Source organism: Monodelphis domestica, chromosome 2 (assembly GCF_027887165.1).
Source record: "Monodelphis domestica isolate mMonDom1 chromosome 2, mMonDom1.pri, whole genome shotgun sequence".
NCBI lineage: Eukaryota > Metazoa > Chordata > Mammalia > Didelphimorphia > Didelphidae > Monodelphis > Monodelphis domestica.
In genome coordinates, this window is record NC_077228.1 from 509,092,852 (window position 1) to 509,114,870 (window position 22,019).

At 36.5% G+C, this 22,019-nt stretch overlaps 1 protein-coding gene across 2 annotated transcripts in view; it reads left to right on the forward strand.

The window, feature by feature from the left end:
- The window catches only part of GOSR1 (golgi SNAP receptor complex member 1), a 75,597-nt gene that overhangs the window by 25,030 nt on the left and 28,548 nt on the right, over positions 1–22,019 (forward strand). For both annotated transcript variants that reach the window (XM_056819587.1, XM_056819588.1), the window contains exon 6: positions 3,443–3,517. In XM_056819587.1, coding sequence (XP_056675565.1) covers positions 3,443–3,517 — 75 coding nt within the window. The remainder of the gene's footprint in view (positions 1–3,442; positions 3,518–22,019) is intronic.

Genomic DNA, 22,019 nt, shown 5'->3' on the forward strand with positions numbered 1-22,019 from the left:
AGATCCCAGGGAAGCAGCTACTGTGGAGTAGAGGCCTGTCATGCCCACCAGTTGTTACTCACAGGGTGGACTGGCCAGCCTAGTTGAAGTGCCCAAGCCCCTAAGGGAGAGACAGGAGTATGGGCCAGGCAAGTTAGACCACCACCACTACCTTGACCACCATCTCTCCCAGACCCTGAAGGAGACTGCCCAGAACCCTGACTCAAGGGCCTTAGGAATGGCCATGCTTCTAGCCCATGTTCCCAGGCATCCTCCTAGGAACCAACCCCTGTGATTGTATAGCCTGAAATCTATCCCTGCAAATGCTACAGCCACAGCTCCTGAAGACCCAGAAAAGAAAGTGCTTGGCACCAAAGACCTTGGCCCTGTCATGTGGTTCAACATCAGAAACTGGTAGGACTTTTATGAGTGGAAATGACATTTAAAAAGAAGCCTTGCCATCTGCTTTCTGGCTGCCCCCTAAGGACCATTGACTTTTTCCATCTGACTTGCAGCTGAAGCTTTCCATATACATTATCTCCTCTTGTAGAATGACAGGTCCTGGAGAGCAGAGGCTCACTTCCCTTTCAAACTTTGCATATAATAAGTGCTCAATAAATGCTTCAAAGATAGAAAGAGGTTCAAGAGCATGTTCCCAAGTATAGCAAAGCAACTGCTGTGGCTTTTTCATTGTCTCTGCTCTTGGGGGCAGCCTAGATAGTAAGTGTTCAATAAATAACAGAATGTTTGAACTTCATCTGCCCTTTATTTCACGATGCAGGGTTGTTAATGAAAATTGGTTCTTGTGCTGGTAGGTATATTGATAGCCCCAGGGACATCTGAAGCTGGGCTGCTCAATGATCCCATGATTTTATACTTTACTAGTTCTTTTGTTCTCTCCTCTCCCCATGGCACCTTTCAGTTTTTGCCCCTCTTGAGTGTCAAGAGAGAGCTTGCAAAGTTAAAAAAAAAATAAAACTGAATACATTAATAAATTGTTACACTTGGACCTGAGGATAATAGTACTCCTTTCCCAGGAAGAAAAGAATATAACAGTAAAATTCCTCAAATTTAAAGACACTACTCCCTCTTCCCCCAGATTTCGGGTGTTTTCCCAATAGCTTGTCTGTCTTTGCCAGAAGTCCTATAGAGAAACATTGAATAGTACTTTCTGTATTATATTCCTCTGACTAAATTTCAGAGACTTAGTACCATTGTCTTTGCCACTCACTTTTAGTCTGTTTTCTTTCTTTCCTTTCTTTGCTGTATGCTAGGTGATATAAATTATCATCTCCATTTGGGAGAAATTAATGTACAGAACTTACTAACCATCTAAATTCAACAAATCTTTCTAAAGCACTTCCTGTATGAAGAATTAGACACAGTTTGAAGAGGGCCTAGGCATTGCTTGCCCTCAGAATCTGTGGCATAACCATAAGATGAAGTAATATGTGACAAATGAATGAGAGGTGCAAACCAAGTGTTCTTTGAGGGCTGAGGAGTAAAAGGTCATTAGCCTAGGAGTCAGAGTTAAGGAGGGCTTCCAGGAGGAAGTGACTTTGAGTTAAGTTTTAGAGATTGGGCAGAAATTAAATACAGATATAGCATAGAGAACAGCATATGAAAAGGCAGAGAGGTGCTCCAGTGTGGAGCATGTCTAGCTGAAGAGTGGTGATTTGTCTTTTGGAATTGAAATATAGAGAAGATATATGGAATATATGGTAAGAAGAAAAATATGCCTGGAAAAGTCAGGTGAGATTCAATTCTAGAAGGTTTTGGATGTTAGGCAGAGTAGTTTAGACTTGCTTAGTAGTCCACACAGAGCCATTGAAGGGGTTTTGAGCAGAGAAGTCATATGACTAGATCTGTTAGGAAGATGAGCTTGACCACAATGTTTAAGGCAGATTGAAGAGCTAGAAGAAAACTGGAGGTGGGATAATCTTTTAGGAGATTTTCACAATAGTCTGCATATGTGCTTATGATGACCTGTGGTAAGGTAGCGACAGTGAGGATAGAAAAGGAGGAACAAAAGTAAGGAATATAATGGACATAGAGTCAATACGACCTAGTCACTCTTCAGATAGGAACAATGAGAAAGGGAAATGCAGTTGTTGGGTTTTTTATGTGGGATATTAGGCGAATGATGGTGCTGTTGACAAGCAAAGTGAAATCAGAGAGGAGCAGAAGGGGGCTTACGTGTGGAAGGTGTAAAAGTATGAATCTGGCACTGGAGATAGAGGAAGGATAGGAGTGCAAATGGGTGAATAAATAACATTGATAAGGGAGGGAGTATGGAGAAAGAAAAGGGGAGCATTGACAACAGACGGAACATTGGGAGACAGACCTGAAAGGATCAGGAAGAGAAATGAAGAGAAAATTAGTAAGAAATAGAGGAGTAACATGGGAGCTAAACAGGGTGAAAGTTTTAGGAGAAAGAGGCAGTCAACAGTGCTGCACACTGCCAAGAAGTCAAAAAGGTTAAGTAATGAGAAGGGGCAATTGGTTTTGATGATTTAGAGATTATTGATTATTTTTGAAAGTAGTTTGGGTAGAATTATGGGATCAGAAATCAAATTGCAAGGGATTGGGTGAGGGGGTGAGGACTTAGAGGTATTGGGTGTAATCAGTTTTGTCAAGGAGTTTGTTTAGTAGCAAGAAACAAAAAAATTAGTGTTTTCAGATAGGAAAAATAAGACTTAAGAAAATAATCTTTTACTCCCAAAGCAGAAGATATAACTTGCCTCAAAGAGTTTGAGAGGCATATATTCATATTTATGTAAAAATGTGTTTCTGTTTTGAAAAGGGAATTTTGAATTTTAAAATTTAGTTGTTCATTTAACATTGTTTAATCTATGAATTACCAGTTGATCTTATTAAAGGCAGTTCCCAAGTGTAAGCTACTCTACTATAATTATCTCATACGCATACACACTCTCACACTTTCTGTCTCTGTGTGTCTCTCCCTCTTTTCCTGAACTTACTAAAGCAGTGTCCCAAAAATCTGAGTGCATTTTTATGACTTTCATAGCTTAAAATTGCTAAGACTTTTGAGTTACTTTGTATATTCACACATATTTTATACACTGAAAAATAACAATTTAGAGATTGCACTCAGATTTTATGCGAATTGTATTTATATATTTATTTTTGTTTTTTATCTTTTTAAAGCCCTTACCTTCCATCTTGGAATTAGTATTGGTTCCACGTCAGAAGAGTGGTAAAGGCTAGGCAATGGGGGTGAAGTGACTTACCCAGAGTCACATAGCTGGGAAGTGTCTGAGGCTAGATTTAAACCCCAGGACCTCCCATCTCTAGGCCTGGTTCTCAATCCACTGAGCCACCGAACTGCCTCCATGGGTTGTATTTAGAGAGAAAGTGTAGTCTGCATTCTGATCAGTAATGACGCTCAACTTCTTTTCACTATACCTGCCAAAATATATTTACCATTTTTTTTCTCTCCCAGATCATATAAAAGTGGTTCTGGAGTGAACAATAGAAGAACTGAATTATTTCTGAAAGAACATGACCACCTACGAAAGTAAGTATTATCGAATGAGCCAACATAGGAGGGCAAAAGTCCCTCAAGGCCATACATATATTAAATGGTAGTAGTTGAGCTGAGGTCTGAACTTAGACTATCTGACTCTGGAAAGAGAGAGGCTTTCTACTGCATTGCATTGGCTCCGCATGAAGTATCTTGAACTTGGGGAAGAAAAGAGAATTTTACTTTCTTGCCATTTTGGGAAACCATTCTAGAAAGTTGACATTAATTTTGACACAGTTTCTGAGGTTTAGAAGATCCCTTCATCAGTGACTTTTCATCACAGCTGTTGAGAGTGACTGATTCCTTTTGAATAATGAGTAATGAGATTTTTATTATGCAATTGAATGATTTCACTTTGGGAAAAAGAGAATTAGAAGAACTGTACCTCCAGTGAAAATCTCTTGGCAAAGATAGAAGTAAATTCTTCAAACTTCATCCCTTTAAAAATAACTTTAAACATATGCTAACAATATTTTTATCCAGCCTTATGCTTAAACCAACCTGTTGTACCTATATATAATCCTTAAAAGAAGTGTTGTAATAAGCATTAGATTAAGAAATTTAAATTAAATTTAAAACGTCTTTGAGGGCTGCTAGGTAGCATAATGGATAGAGAGCCAGGCCTGGAGTTGGAAGGACTTGGGTTCAAACCTGACCTGAGATATTTCTTAGCTGTGACCCTGGATGAGTCACTTTATACTTTTTGCCTGGCCTGTGCCCTTCTGTTTTAGAGTTGTTACTAAGACAGAAGGTAAAGGTTTAAAAAAAAAAGGAAAAAGAAGGCAGCTTGGAGCCAATGGCAGTTTTTTTTTTCTTTAAACCCTTGCCTTCTGTCTTAGAATCAATACTGTGTATTGGTTCCAAGGCAGAAGAACAGTAAGGGGTAGGCAATGGGGAGGTGGGGGGCAGGGGGTTTGAGTGATTTACCCAGGCTCACATAGCTGGGAAGTGTATGAGGCCAGATTTGAAACTAGAACTTCCCATCTCTAAGCCGGGTCTCAGTCCACTGAGCCACCCCAGCTGCCCCCAGCAGTTTTCTTTTAAAAACTATTTCTCCTTGAACTCTGTTTGAATCCTAGAGTTGAATCATGTTAGAGAAGATAGTGACTGCTTTATTTGGGGCTTGGCTTCCTCCTAGAACCCACAACAGCTAAAAATCCATATTTAGCTTTTTGTGCACCAACTCTTGAAATTATAAACAAATAGTATTCATGTGTGAAACAAAAGTTAGTTTTTATTGGCAGTGTTGGAATTGAAAATAATGATTTCTGAATTTTTAGCTTATTGCTTTGAAGTTCATAACAAAGCAACTTCTATATTTGTGTGCATGCCCACATTTTCTCTCCCTCTGCTATAAACAGAACAAAAGTCCAATTTCTGCTTTGTCATGATGTTTGAGAGTCTCCTCTTCCACAGTACAGAGGAAAAATGTTAAAATGGGTGAAATTTATTTTCTTAAAAATCCAAAAAAAGGAAATACAGTGGAAGGAGTTCTCAACAATTTAATTTGTCTCTCTTTTTATTGACTCTTGTGAGTGGTTTTTTTGTGCAAGTCAGTCTGTACTTGAAGTCAGGAAGCCTGATGTTGAATGTTGCCTCAGGCAGTAATTGTGACTATAAGCAAGTCATTTCCTCTCCATATCTATAAAATGATGATCTATGGAAAAGATTGAAGATTAATAGAATTTTTATGTATTGTTGTGAACTCAGTCTCTGGGCACTTTAAGATATAGTGTCAATAACAGTCAAACATAACTGCTGATATTTGTCTTTGATTATCTTGAGTTATAGACATGTCTTTGTGACTAGTATGACTTATTTTTCTTCGAAAGTCATCATTCATGCAAATCAAAGCATTAATTTATTTGCAGTTTTATTTGGGGGTTTGGTTTTATATAAGTATTATCTTAGAGTGACCAATATGGAAGTATGTTTTGCATGGTAATACATGTATAATCCAGATCAAATTGCTTACCATTTCCAAGAAGAGGGAAGAAAGGGAAGGACACAATTTGGATCTTATGGTTTCAGAAAACAGATGCTGAAAATTGTTATGTTTAATTGGGAAATGAATTTTTAAAAATCATCACTTTAAATGTAAGAACTGTTGAAATTAGAAGAGAAACATTACCTTTTGAGAGACTTGAGTGTTTTAGATGTAGAGAGAGTTCTTAGAATTCCTTCTCACTTCAGAATTCTAAGTACATTGATTTCATCAGTATGAACACAGCTCTCCCTACCAAGTAGGTGATTTCATGAGTTGTTGCAGTGACCTTCTCTGGATAATCCTTTCCTAATTCAGACAGTCTGGTGCTTAGCAGATAGAGACTTTGCAGCCATTCTTGATACCATCACAACTTTAATGGAGTTTGCCATAGTTTGCTCTTTAAAACACATGCATGCTTCTGTGTTGAGTTGTTGATTTTTTATTTATTGACACGAGGGGGCAGTGTTTCACAGAGTATGTGTAATCTCCACATGTAGGTCTATATGTTTGTGGTATTCCACAGTAAAGAGCATTTTGTGTTGTGACTAGGAAATGAAATACTGAGCTAAGAGAGGTGGTGTTAGATCATGGTTCTTTGCACATGGCAGACAAACAGTAAGTATTTGTTGAATGAACAAAAAACAAAAAAGATTATATTTTCTTTAGAATTCTCCATATCAAATGATTGAGCTGTAATGAGATTGTGTACACTTTACAATCCTTAAAATGCTATATGTGTCCTGTGAACACTGGCCACTGAGTGAAAACAGTCTGGCACTAGCCCCTTATCTGCCACATCCTGACTCTGACCTATGGCTTGATCAATTTTTTGAGCTGCCCATCTACATTGGTAAAGAAAGTTCCTCCCTAGGGCCTCTGACACTAAATAAATGAATAGCCAGCCTCAGCATGGGGTACACATTTCCTGACTGCTCTTTCCATTGCCTATGAAGATCAAATGAGATCTGTTGTTATTGCCAATAATAACAAAACTGTTAAAGAAGAAATGCAATAGTTTAAAAATATTCAAAGGGGGTAACTAGGTAACACGGTGGACAGAACTCTAGTCCTGGAGTCATGAGGATCCAAGTTCAAATTTGTCTTCAGATACTTCCTAGCTGTGTGACCCTGGACAACTGAACCCTAATTGCCTAGTCCATGCCACTCTTCAGTCTTAGGATTGATACTAGGACAAAAGATAAGGGTTTAAAAATAATTCACCAGAAAAATAGAACATTTGATGGTAAGTATACTGTGTCAGTGAAAGAATAATTTCTCTGGTGACTGTATACTTAATAGCTTTCACTCAAAACCCATTATTTATTAACAAATATGCATTTTAAAAACTGCTTTGCTCTAAGTTATGTTGTTCCTCAAAACAAAGTCTTGAAGTAGCTTAATATTGTTCATAGGGTTTAAATTATTTGCAATATAGTGGAAGGATGAGGACAAGAACTTTTGAGCTCAAGTTTCCATCTCTAACAGAGTTTATTGAATCACAATCCCTCTAAAATAATTTCAGACATCTTTGACTCAAATCACAATGCCCCAGTGAAAGGAGCAAGTAGTAGATAATTGTTTTCCTCATATTATTGAGGGAGAGAAACTGAAATTGCATGAAGCATAAGAACTTCTTGGGAATGAGAACTAGAAACCAAAGGCTGTCATTTCTCAGAGTTGGAAATTAGTTCCTCAAAATAGATCCACTTGGGGGGGGGGTATAATTAATGAGGAAATTTATTAATAAAAATATATTAAATAATAGGGTAAAATTTTACCAAATAATAGAAACAATTTTTCTTTGTTCTTTATCTGTTACTTTTGTATTTCCTGTAAAATGCTAAGTGCTTGGCACTAGATTTTTAGATTAGTATAAAATCAAAAGCAAAGGCAGCATCTAGGACTTGGATATTATTTGTAATTAATTGAATAAATATGCTGCCAAGGTACTTACTACTCTCATCTTTCATTGATATTGGGTAACTGAATAATTGTTTGTAATAGAATTGGATGATTTTATGTTTTCATTCACACAAGGATTTTTATTTCTTAGTCTCATATTTTTCTTTACGTTTTGTTATTACATGGTGATAAACAATTTCCAAAAATTTTAAAGCCATATTTTTGGACTGAAAAAGAATAATGATGTATTTTTTTTTTGTCAATTGATGCTGGGTTTCTAGAAAATCTAGCTGTTGGTGGTTGCTTAGAACGTGTCCTTAATAAATTTTTGTTACATGAATTTTACAATCAATTTTTATGGATATAGTTATTTTTCCCAATTTTTTTTGACAATGAAATCCAGGAGACTAGGTTGTTTGACTAGATAATATAATCAATCTGTCAAAGGAGATGGGTGACATGAAAGAACATCAGATGTTGCTGGTGTTTCAACAGACTGGATTTTTTATTTGTTGAATAAAGTTAAAACATTAATTATTTTCCTTTCCAATTAAGGCCTAAAACCCTAAAATATATACATTTTGGAGGAAGTAGCAAAAGAGTTTCAATAAATCTTTTACATTTTTATGCTCTTTTTTTGACTTTTGTTTTGACCTTTACTCTTTGACTTGGGAAGGCAGATGAGGGTATGTATTTCCAATTTGTAGATGGGCAAACTGGGCAATAAAAGAGAGGTTTATATTTAGCAAGCTCATCCAGTTAGTGGTGGAATTGATATTAGATTCCTTGTCTTGTATTCTTCTTATCAAAATACTCTGCCTCTCCTTTTTTTAATGTATCGTTTTAGAATAAATGTATCTTCAGATTTCTTCAGAATGTAGTTAACTTTCTAATTTTTCAAAGTCTCAGAAACAGGAAAAAGCTGAGATTGGGAGACATCTGGGGAAAGGGAAGAATAATAGTGGAAAATTAAAAGAAGCTAAAAAAAATTGACATGCCATCATAAAATGGATCCTAATAAAGAAAAAAAGTAAAGGATCTCAATATGTTTATCTCAGACAAGGCAGTGAGTTTTTATTTGCTAAGATAGACTGAGACTATGAGGACCAGTGAAATCCACATTCACATGGGCTGAAAGGCAATTCTCTTGCTATGTCACCGTAATCCCTGCAGTTTTTCAAAGCCCCTTGCCGCCATTCTTCTAATGGGATTGGCTAGCAGGAGGAAAACCAGCTAGGGATAGGCATGTCAGGGTTGCTATGTCAATAGTAGTGTCAGCCATGTCAAATTAGAGAGAGGTCCAGAAAAATGTTACACTTGAGAACAGGGCCTAGAAAAGGAACTATCATGGTGATTTATCATGTTTAACAAGTCATTTTTATTCTTTTGAGTATCAGCACCCATGAGCAGACTACCCAGGACATGAGTGCTTTTTATTTGATGAACGGACTCTACTAAGATGATAGACCTTCCCCGGCTTCCTTTAATGCAAACCTTCTCATTCTCCTAGACCAGTGATGGTGAATCTTTTAGAGACAGAGTGCCAGGCCCTGCCCCTACTCCATCCCCAAGACTGAGTACCACCCCTTGACACACACCCCTTCCTGCCATTACCCCAGACAGGAGAGGGAGGAAGTGTTCCCATTGGGCTGCTCGATAGGGACTCTCCAGTCTCAGATATGTGCCCTATAAAGATAGTAAATTCATGTATTATTTGTTCCAGGTTGGCATGGAGTCACCTGGACACCCCTCAGCCAGAACTTATTAACTGTCCCAGTTGGCTTTTTCTTTCTATAAAAGAACTGCATGCTCTTTCTTCTGACTGACTCTTTGGGCCCATCCTGTGGTGCCTCTGAAGTTGCCCTTTTATTGGTGAGATTGGCCTCATTTCTCTCCCACTGCCTTAATGGCCTCAAGGGTCTTTTTCTTTCTCCCTTTGTGGGTCTGAATAGCCTTTCTCCATTCTCTAAATAGGAAAACAGGTTTTTCCCCTTGTGTCTTTGAATTCTTCCTCTGGCTTTCTTTTGAAGGGCTTTGCTTCTGAGAAGGAACATCTTATTTTTCTTTTAAGCCAGAGTAGGGAGGCACCCAAGGTCATTGCTTTTACTTGTATTAGCTTCCATACTGAGCCAAATTCCCACCATCTTTCAAGTCCCAGATTCTTGCTCTTTCATGAGTCTTTCTGTCCACTCAGGTCACTTGAATACCTCCCTGAGCCTCAGTTTTCTCATATGTAAAATGAAGAGTTTATACTGGATGACTCCACCTCTTGCCCGAAGTGTCGTGTCCCCCGTCCCCCCCCCCCCCCCCCCCCCCCCCCGCAACCTCCTGCCCCAAGTCTATGATTGAATCTTCTGCCGTCATTTTTTATCAGGTTCTCTAGGGAACTTGGGCATAAGTGCTTGAGCAAAATAATCACAGTGAATGAAGAAATGCAAGAGACCAAAACTCATGTTGGAAGGTGAGAACTTGGATAAGATTTAGCTTACTTCAGATTACATAATTACAGAAACTTGATATTCTTTTTAGGGTATGAGGCATTAATATCTATGCTGAAAGTTTGTTCTTTATGAAAATTAATTTTAAAAGCTCAGGCTTTTATTCATTTGTGCATATTAACTTGCTACATTAAGCATTTGAATAAACCATTTTTTACTTAGGTACTGCCGTGGAATGATAGTGAATTTAAATCATTATTGACTTAATGTGCTTGATCCTATGCATAGACATGAATTACAAAAAAGTTCACAATTATTACCTTACCACAGATTGACTCAACTCTTCTTTTTTATTTTATTTTTGATTCCAGGACAGAAGTCTTGTTTGTTCATATTTGCATAGCTTTGCATGATGTAACCACCTTATTCTTGACAACTTATCAATCTGAACTTTAATATCTTATTTATAAGGGCAGTTCAGACAGAGGAACATGTTCTTGTTAAAACTTCTTCAATACAGAAGTTGGAGCCAAGATGGTGGTGTGGTTGCAGTGAAAGCTGGAACCTCTCTGAGTTTCCAGCCTTCTTTAAAGCTATGGGTAGGCACTAAACTATATCATCTACAGAACTCACAGTACAAAATACTGGTTACCATTGACCTTTCCTGAAAGTATTACAAATGATGCCCTAAGCATGACCCACTTCCTTTATTTGGGAATTTCTTTAGCAACAGCTAAAATGACTTATGTGAGTAGTTGGCTTTCTTCATCTTCATGCTACTTGGTGATTTTGACTAGGATGTGAAAAATATGTTCAAGCAAATTTAAAGTCTTGCAGTGAACTCAATGAACATATGTGATCTGGCCAAGAAAAAACATGACAGGGCAATTTTTTTTGAAGGAAACAAGCATTTATTAATCACCTTCTATATGCTAAGCACAGTGCTAAACATAATAATAATAATAATAATAATAATAACACATATACTATATATATACTATATGATTAATATATGCCAGACACTGTTCCAAGCACTTTTTTCTTTTCCATTTGAATTAGTTTATTTAGTCAATTTAGAACATTATTCCTTGGCTACAATAATCACATTATTTCCCTCCCTCCCCTCCACCCACCCTTCCCACAGCCCACTCACAATTTCATTGGGTATTACCTGTGTCCTTGATCAGAACCTATTTCCATGTTGTTGATGTTTGCACTAGGATGTTCATTTAGTCTACATCCCCAACCATATCCTTTCAATCCAAGTATTCCAGCAGTTGTTTTCCTTCGATATTTTTACTCCCATAGTATTTTCTCTGAATGTGGATAGTGGTTTTTCTCATAGATTCCTCCTAGTTGTTCAAGATCACTGCATTGCCACTAATGGAGAAGTCCATTACATTCGATTGTATCATAGTGCATCAGTCTCTGTGTGCATTCTTCTCCTGGTTCTGCTCCTTTCGCTCTGCATCACTTCCTGGAGGTCGTTCCAGTCTCCATGGAATTCCTCCACTTTATTATTCCTTTGAGCTCAATAGTATTCCATCACCAACATATACCACAATTTGTTCATCCATTCCTCGATTGAAGGGCATCCCCTCATTTTCCAATTTTTGGCCACCACAAAGAGTGCAGCTATGAATATTCTTGTACAAGTCTTTTTCCTTATTATCTCTTTGGGGTACAAACCCAGCAGTGCTATGGCTGGATCAAAGGGCAGACAGTCTTTTATCGCCCTTTGGGCATAGTTCCAAATTGCCCTCCAGAATGTTTGGATCAATTCACAACTCCACCAGCAATGCATTAATGTCCCAACTTTGCCACATCCCCTCCAGCATTCATTACTTTCCATAGCTGTCTTGTTAGCCACTCTGCTAGGTGTGAGGTGATACCTCAGAGTTGTTTTGATTTGCGTTTCTCTGATTATAAGAGATTTAGAACACTTTTTCATGTGCTTTTTAATAGTTTTGATTTCTTTAACGGAAAATTGCCTATTCATGACCCTTGCCCATTTATCAATTGGAGAATGGCTTGATTTTTTTGTACAATTGGTTTAGTTCTTTATAAATTTGAGTAATTAGACCTTTGTCAGAGGTTTTTGTAATGAAGCTTGTTTCCCAGTTTGTTGCTTCCCTTCTAATTTTGGATGCATTCATTTTGTTTGTACAAAAACTTTTTAATTTGATGTAATCAAAATTATTGATTTTACATTTTGTGATTTTTTTCTAGCTCTTGCTTGGTTTTAAAGTCTTTCCTTTCCCATAGGTCTGACAAGTATACTATTCTTTGTTTGCCTAATTTGCTTATATTTTCCATCTTTATATTCAGGTCATTCACCCATTCTGAGTTTATCTTGGTGTAGGATGTGAGATGTTGATCCAAATCTAATCTCTTCCATACTGTCTTCCAATTTTCCCAGCAGTTTTTATCAAAAAGTGGATTTTGGTCCCAAAAATTGGGATATTTGGGCTTATCATAGACTGTCTTGCTGAGGTCATTTACGCCAAGTCTATTCCAATGATCCTCCTTTCTGTCTCTTAGCCAGTACCAAATTGTTTTGATGACCACTGCTTTATAGTATAGTTTGAGATCTGGGACTGCAAGTCCTCCTTCTTTTGCATTTTTTTTTTCATGATTTCCTTGGGTATCCTTGATCTTTTGTTCTTCCAAATGAACTTTGTTATGTTTTTTTCTAATTCAGTAAAAAAGTCTTTTGGTAGTTCAATGGGTATGGCACTAAATAAATAAATTAATTTGGGTAGGATTGTCATTTTTATTATGTTAGCTCATCCCACCCACGAGCAATCAATGTTTTTCTAATTGTTTAGATCTAATTTTAGTTGTGTGGAGAGTGTTTTGTAGTTGTGTTCATATAGTTCCTGTGTTTGTTTCAGCAGATAGATTTCTAAGTATTTTATATTGTCTAGGGTGATTTTAAATGGAATTTCTCTTTCTAATTCTTGCTGCTGAAATAGGTTGGAGGTATATAGAAATGCTGATGACTTATGCGGGTTTATTTTGTATCCTGCAACTTTGCTAAAGTTGTTGATTATTTCGACTAGCTTTTTGGTTGATTCTCTAGGATTCTTTAAGTAGACCTTCATATCATCCACAAAGAGTGATAGTTTGGTCTCCTCATTGCCGATTTTAATACCTTCAATTTCTTTTTCTTTAATTGCTATTGCTAGCATTTCTAGTACATTGTTAAATAATAGAGGTGATAATGGGCAACCTTGTTTCACTCCTGATCTTATTGGGAAGGCTTCTAGTTTATCTCCATTGCAGATGATGTTTGCTTATGGTTTTAGATATATGCTGTTTATTATTTTTAGGAAAGACCCTTCTATTCCTATACTTTCTAGTGTTTTCGCTAGGAATGGGTGTTGTATTTTATCAAAGGCTTTTTCTGCATCTATTGAAATAATCACGTGATTTTTGTCGGTTTGCTTGTTAATATGGTCAATTATGTGGATGGTTTTCCTAATATTGAACCATCCTTGCATTCCTGGTATGAATCCTACCTGGTCATAGTGAATAACCCTTGTGATGACTTGCTGGAGTCTTTGTACTATTATCCTATTTAAGATTTTTGCATCTATATTCATTAAGGAGATTGGTCTATAGTTTTCTTTCTCTGTTTTTGACCTTCCTGGCTTTGCGATCAGTACCATATTTGTGTCGTAAAATGAATTTGGTAGAACTCCTTCTTGGCTTATTTTGTCAAATAGTTTGGATAATATTGGGATTAGTTTTTCTTTGAATGTTTGATAGAATTCATTTGTGAATCCATCAGAGCCTGGGGATTTTTTCTTAGGGAGTTCTTTGATGGCTTGTTCAATTTCTTTTTCTGATATGGGGTTGTTTAGGTAATCTATTTCTTCCTCTGTTAGTCTAGGCAATTTATATATTTTTAAGTATTCATCCATATTACCTAGATTGCCATATTTGTTGCCATATAATTGGGCATAATAGTTTTTAATGATTGCCTTAATTTCCTCTTCATTAGAGGTGAGGTCTCCCTTTTCATCTTGATACTGTCAATTTGGTTTTCTTCTTTCCTTTTTTTAATTAGACTTACCAGTATTTTGTCTATTTTATTTGTTTTTTCAAAGTACCAGCTTCTAGTCTTATTTATTAAATCAATAGTTCTTTGACTTTCAATTTTATTAATTTCTCCTTTGATTTTTAGGATCTCTAATTTAGTCTTTATCTGAGGATTTTTAATTTGTTCACTTTCTAGTTTTTTAATTTGTATGCCCAATTCATTGACCTCTGCCCTCCCTAATTTGTTAATATATGAACTCAAGGATATAAATTTCCCCCTGAGTACTGCTTTGGCTGCTCATTATCATTTTCTTCAATGAAGTTATTGTTTCTATGATTTGTTCTTTAACTAATCGGTTTTGGAGAATCATATTGTTTAATTTCCAATTCATTTTTGATTTACCTCTCCATGTGCCCTTACTAATTATTATTTTCATTGCATTTATTATTTCTGCTCTTTTGCAGTTGTTTGTGATGTTTGTATGTCCTAATTCATGGTCAATTTTTGTGAATGTACCATGTGCTGCTGTAAAGAAGGTGTATTCCTTTTTGTCCCTGTTTATTTTTCTCCTCATATCTACTAACTAATTTTTCTAAGATTTCATTTACTTCTCTTACCTCTTATTTATTTTTTGGTTTGATTTATCTAGTTCAGATAGAAGAAGGTTCAGGTCTCCCACTAGTATAGTTTTTCTATCTGTTTCATCCTTGAGCTCCCTTAGCTTCTCCTTTAGAAATTTGGATGCTATGCCATTTGGTGCATACATGTTGGGTGCTGATATTTCCTCATTGTCTATACTGCCTTTTATCAGGATGTAATTACCTTCCCTATCTCTTTTAACTAGATTTATTTTTACTTTGGCTTTGTCAGATATCATGGTTGCGATTCCTGCCTTCTTTTTATCAGTTGATGCCCAATAGATTTGGCTACATCCTCTTACTTTTACTCTATGCGTATCTACCTTCTTCATGTGTGTGTCTTGTAGAAAGCATATGGTAGGGTTTTGGATTCTAATCTACTCTGCTATTCACTTGTGTTTTATGGGTGAGTTCATTCCATTCACATTCAGAGTTATGATTACTAGCTGTGTATTTCCCAGCATTTTGATTTCTACTCCTGATTTTGCCTTTTCTTCTTTCACTGTTTCCTTCTACACCAATGTTTGTTTTTAGTCAATCCCCCTAGTTCCCACCCTTATTTTACTTCCCTTTCTACCCCCTCCTTTCTTATCCCCCCCCTTATTTTGCCTTGCAGTCTTTCTAAAACTACCCCCACCTTCTCCCTCCCTTATACTGCTTCCCTCCCCCCCAGTCCATTTGTTACCCTTCTACTCCCCTATAAGGTGCAAATCTATTCTCTGCCCCAATGGATTGGGTTGTTCTTCCCTCTTTGGGTCAATTTCAAAAGCATATAAGAGTTGAGTATTTCCTATCTCCAACCTCTTTACTCTTCCAGTGTATTGATATTCTTCCCCCCTCCCGCCATGAGCTTCTTTGTGGCATATAAATTTATCCCCTTTTGTTTCTTTTCCCATTTCTTTTAGTATTAACCTCTTTTTTAGCTCTAGTTGTGTGTGTGCATATACATATATATATACTTATATATATACATGTATATATATTTATGCATACATAGATCTATATGCCAATTTATGCCTTGTCATTTCATACTATACAGTTTGTCACTGTTCCCTCTAAGTATATTTCTTCTAGCTGCCCAGTTGAGAATAACAATTTTAAAGAGTTACCAATGACCTCTTTTTTTTTATAGGGATACATATCATTTTAATTTATTGAGTCTCTTTTAAAAAAGTGGTTTTTTTTTGTTTGTTTTGATTTGTTTTATTTTTCTTTTTTTCCCTCTTTTAATTACCTTTTGATGATTCTCTCGAGTTCTATACTTGAGCATCAAATTTTCTTTTCAGTCTGGTCTTTTCTTTACAAATTCTTGGAATTCTTCTATTTTGTTGAATGACCATACTTTCCCCTGTAAGAATATAGTCAGTTTTGCTGGGTAGTTGATTCTTGGTTGTAGACCCAGTTCCCTTGTTTTCCGGAATATCATATTCCGTGCCTTTCGGTCCTTCAGTGTGGATGCAGCCAGATCCTGTGTTATCCTCATTGTGGTTCCGTGGTATCTGAATGACTTCTTCTTGGCAGCTTGTAATATCTTTTCTTTGGTCTGATAGTTTTTGAATTTGGCTATAACGTTCCTGGGTGTTGTCAGTTGGGGATTAAGTACAGGAGGTGATCTGTGGATTCTTTCAGTCTCCACTTTTCCCTCTTGTTCTAGGATATTGGGGCAGTTTTCTTTAATAATTTCTTGTAGTATGATGTCCAGGCTTTTTCTTTTGTCATGGTCTTCTGGTAGACCAAAGGTTCTTAAATTGTTTCTTCTTAAATGATTTTCTAAATCCTCTGTTTTGTAAATGAAATGCTTCATATTTTCCTCAATTTTTTCATTCTTTTGGTTTTGTTTTATAATGTTTTGCTGCCTTGTGAGGTCACTTAATTCTAGTTGTAGTCTGGTTCTTAAAGACTGGATTTCATCCCTGGCTTTTTGGTCATCCTTCTCCTTCTGATCTGATTTTCTTTGGAGGTCATCTTTCATTCTCTTTACCTCATCTCTCATCTCCTTTTCCTCATCTTTCATCTCCTTTGCCTCATCTTTCATCTCCTTTGCCTCATTTTCAAGCTGGTTGATTTTGGCTTTCAAGACACTATTTTCTGTTTCCAGGTGGCTTATCTTAGTTTTAAATTCTTTCCCCAATTGTCTTCAGCCTCTCTTAATTGTGTTTTGAATTGCATTTTGAGTTCTTCCAATTCACTGGGATTCCTGTTTTATTACTTACCTCCTCTTGTGTATTGTTTGTTCTTGGTTCGTAGCCTGTGCAGAAGCTGTCAATTGTAATTTCTTTGTTCTTTTTCTGTTGTTTGCTCATATTTACCCCTTCTATGCTCCCCGTATTTGTCTGTGCTCTTGCTCCTCCCATTTTTTTTGGTTTTGGGGCTTTCTGTCAGTCTCCCCTCTTAGAGCTTTGTCAAATCTCTCAGTGCGGTCTTTGGGGGAGGAGTGGTGGGGTGTGAGCTTCCCTGTCCTCTGGAGGCTTTTGATTGGATTAAAGTCCAGTAGTCAGTGAGGGAGTAGTGTTGGAACTTGGGCTTCCCTGAACTCTGAAGACTTTTGATGGGATTAAGTTCAGCTGGGTTGGGCTGGATTTGCCCTGAGGCCAAAACCTCCTGGAAGGCTAGAGCAATATGGAGGGTGTCAGCCGTTCTGACCAGGCTGCCAGCTCTTCGCTCCCTCTCCAGCTGCTTCCCTGCTGCCTGTGTTCGATGCTTTGAGCCTGGCACAGCCCTGCCCACAGGGTACACCCTCCAGACCAGCGCCTTTGCCCGCCTGGAGGTTCCCGCTGCCATTGGAGGCTTAGCACTCTAGGTCGGCGGGGTGGTGGGGAAGTGGTCCTGGGACCTTCCCTCTGCCTTCCCCCTAAGCCCGAGTGTTCTCGGATTCTGGCTTTTGGGTGGTGTACCTTTTGAATTGAGTCCAGCAGGAGGGTTCCCTGGCTCTGTCTTGTTGTTAGGTTTGATTTTCAGTCCCCTAGGAGCATTTAGTTTGTGATCGGTAAGGAAGGGTTTTCAGAGGTCTGAACTATTGGTGCTCCTAAGCTGCCATCTTGGCACCGCCTTGACAGGGCAATTTTTTAAAAAAGTGAGTGAGTCATGATTTCTTTGTTGTGTGTAATAACTTTTGAATTGGAAACTTCACCAGGATAATCTTTAATCTGAACATTACCAGAGAGCATCAGTTAAATAAAAGAGAAGATTTTCTATATAGAGGCAAGCTTTTTTTTACAACTTGAAGCAACCTTTGTTCCATTGTTTTTATTGGTTCTCTCAATAAAGAATTAATTTCATCTACTTTAATTTTTTTCTCTCCTAAAAATGCAGGGTGATTAGTAAAGTCATATGGAATGTTAAGAAACTTGCTGCTCTAAGAAAAATCTTGTCAACTCAGCGTTTACTTTTGGAAAACATAAAACTGAGTCTGCATTCTAACAAAAGAAACTAACAAGCTCCATTTAAAACTTGAAAAGGATTCTGTGACCCAATTGTATGGGACTAGGAGAAGTGTCATGTGTCATTATGTAGCCGACCACTACCTGGCCCCTAAGCTAGTCTGCTTCATTTCCCACAATTGGAATTGAACAGGAAACAAATAGGTTCAGTTTCTCATGATTATATATATCTGCTTTATTATACACTTAGCAGTGGGTCCTGTGTTGATGCTTTTAGGAGCAGCAAGACTCATGGAAGGTTTCATGGTAACCAGGTCTAGGATACAGTTCTGTTGTATCTTATTTATTGTACAATGGAAAGAACACTGTCTTCTACATAGTCATAACCTTTTTAAAGAAGCACCCTGAGGCCCAAATGTGGTTCCAGAGCACTAGTGGTGAAGAACCTGCTCATACCTACCCACAGTGAGACAGTAGACTCAGAAGTATGCATACATGGGTACTTGAAGCTCTCTAGGAATTTTGGCTTGACTGTGAAACAAAGGGTTGGGGGCTTCCCTCTCATTCCCCCAAGCTGGAAGTAGGAGAGAGAGAAAATAAAAGCTTAATTATTGAAAATGCATATATAGAGAATTTTTACAAAAGAAAAGCAGTCTCACTTTGCCACTTACCTTAAACCTGTTGCCCTTGGGCAAACAATTAAATTATACTGTCTAATAGTATGATCTATAATCTGGAAACATAGATTGAAGTGACTTGCTTAAGCAAAATTAGTTGCAAAGCCACACTTTTTTGAAAACCAAAAAGTAAACTTTTGTAATGGTGCATTAAAAAATATGGCACTTAACAATCAAATAAAGGATTCATACTTAATAAGCACCTAGCTTTCCATAAATTATGGTTGTTAACCAAGAAAACTTCTTCCCATATCTCTAATGAAATCAGAACAATAAGAAACAATGGATTAGTTTACAAGGCTTTAACCCAAGAACTCTTGTCAAAGTGATCAAAAGCACCATTGGCATCCTCAGCTTTTTTTTTAATGCACTTCTATAGTTAATCTAACTTTTCAAAAATGCCTTAAAAGTTAAGGTTCAGAAAATTCTTTTAGGATTTCTACATAGTTGATTGCATTGCACATAGTAGATACTTAATAAACATTCAAATAGCTGAATGAATTAATATTCTCAATTCAGGGGAAATTTGTCCAGCTAATTCTAGCCAGTGAATCTGAGCAAGCTATTATGTTCTCTTGGTATTCTGAAAAGACCATTAGACTGACTTCTCCTTTCATCTGTAACCCTTATTTATTTTTTCTTTTCTGTTTTCACCCCATTCTCTTTCATCTTCATTCCTTCTTGTTTCATTATCATCTGTGGGCATTAGTAGTACAGGCATGATGCGTAAGAATTAATTTTAGTAGTGAGTAGGTCAGGTAATGTTTATTAAATACCCATTATACAAAGCACTGCACTGGAGCTATATTTAAAATAGCCTTTTATAAGCTAATATTTAAAGGGGAGACAGGATATGTACAGCCATAGAGTATTATATTCAGTTTAGTGAGTTTTAGTCAGATAAGAACTCTAAATTTCCTTCCATCTTTAAAATTCTGTAATTCATAGAATAGTCCCTACAAATTATAGCCATATTTAAAATTATGAAGTTGTTGGATTTAATATAGAATGGTTAGAGTCAGAGAGGAATTGGTTCCAAGAGGAAATTACTTTTGAAGGAGAATAGGAACATGTCACTACAAAGGTGGGGAAGAAGGGAAAGAATTTTCTGGGCATCTGCAAAGTCTCAAAAGCTAGAGTGAATGAATATATCTTTGCACATGTTTGCTGGGGCGGCAAATATTTGATATTAGGGACCAAAAAGAAAAGCAAAAATAATGAAAGTTAAATACAGATCTGAAAGAACTGGAGGAGTATTTTATTAAATTTTTATTTACAAATTTATTTTATATAAAAAGTATACAAATTAATATACAAATTGTATATACAAAATATACAAATTAAATTCATATTTACAAATCAGTAGAGCATTGGATGAAAATCTAAATCTAGACATTGATATAGTTTTACAGAAACATAGAAAAAATGTTCTTTGTGAGGTTGGTTAAGTTGGACAGCTTCAAATCACCCATTTAAAACACAATTATGTGATGCTTTATTCTGGCAGAAAGAAAAGTGTTTTTTGTTGTTTTTTTTTTTAATGGTGTAAAATGTAATTCATACTTGTGAGAGAATTTACTAACATACTTTTGAGCCAAAAATAACACATTTCACAAGTGAGTAAATATTCTCTCTTCACTCTGCATTAGTTCATGCAAGTTTTTCCAGGTTTCTCTGAAACCATTACTTTGATAATTTCTTAAGAGGTACAATAGCCTTCCATTATGTTCACATGCCCTAATTTGTTCAGCCATTGCCTATAATTGGTAAGACACTTCCTTTGTTTTCCAGTTTTTTGCTACTTCAAATAGTGCTGCTAGAAATATTTTTGTCCATAAAGACCCTTTCTCTCTGACTTTGATCTCTTTGGATTTCAAGCTTTAGCAATGCTGGGTATTGCTAGGGACCTTTGGGACATAGTTTCAAATTGATTTTTGGAAAAGTATGATCAGTTCATAGCTCCAACAGTGCATTGGTGTAGATGACCTCTCACAGCCCTTCCAATAATTGTCTTTTATAACTTTGGAGTTGTTTTAATTTGCACTTATCTTAATAATTTAGAGAATTTTTCACATAGTAGTTTGCCTTTGGAGAACTTTCTTTTTATATATATTACCATTTATCTAAATATTTTTGTTCTTTATATAGTTATATCAGTTCCCATGATGTCTTGAGTATTAGTCTATCTGAGAAGCTTGCTGCAAACATATTGTCCCAATTCACTTTACATTCCCTTTTTTTAGTGAGCTTTTTAGAAAATAAAGAAACTTGTTAATTTCTATAAACAGTGAACAGAAAAAGAATCTTATATAAAGCTTTTTAAATGTATGCAATACATTTAACATGATAATTCTAATGCTATTCTACTTTTATAATTGTTTCATTGACATTCTATTCCCTTTTTGGCATCACCATCACTTCATTTATTCTAATCTGTTTATGAATGGACTTTTACAGAGTTACATTGCATATTAAAAAGATTTATTCTTTTTAAAACGAAATTCAGAAACCTGAGGCAGGAAACACATTAAGGACCGATAAAGGCAAAATGAGAAGTCATATTTTTGTAGAAATATACTATTCACCACCTGAACAGAAGGAGGAATTGGATAAGGATTTTGGTAGAGCTATTCTACACCTAATGTGGATGAATATAGCATGATAGTAGTAGAAGAATCCAACCATCTGGACATCTGCTGGCATTCCCTCTCTCAGTACTGTTAGTACAGCCAATACATTTCTGACTTGCTTTAGAAAGGCTCCACTAAAAGCTAGCAGGACTTCATCAAGCTGAGACTACCATTCTTTTGGTCAAGGTAACTAGAGTTGCAGATAAGTACAAGGCTGTAGATGTTGGTATACATAGGTTTCAGCAAATCCTTGACTATTGGTTGAGATAAGAGTTGAGATAAGAGATAAGATGGCTAAGTTCACATAGGTAGATTGGAGATGGCTAGGGGACAGGACTCATGGATTGTTGTCAGTTGAAAGCAAGTATCCAGCGGAGTGCCCGTGACTTAATGGGAGGCAGAAGTAGTAGTAGCAAGCTTGATAGATGTACAAATGACATTGTTGTCCTGGATACACTTCAGCTTGTCATTGTCTTGGTTAAAATGTGTTACCTAGATAGAACTGAAAAAATATAATGTTCTTTATATGATCAATTGGTGTGGAATATGAAAGCCTCACTTCTTTCTAGAAGGATTTTTTATTAACATAGTCAAAGAGCACATTAACTTTTTAATGGCCATATCATGGTGTTGATTCATTTTAAAAATGTATAAAACTCCTAGGCACTTTTTCACTTAGTTTGTTGTTGCTCCCTCTTCTGGTTTTTATGTAACTGCATTTTTTAAAAATGAAAAAATGGACTTCACATTTATCAGTTAACTTTCATTATATTAGATTCAGCCCATTATTCCAGTCTAT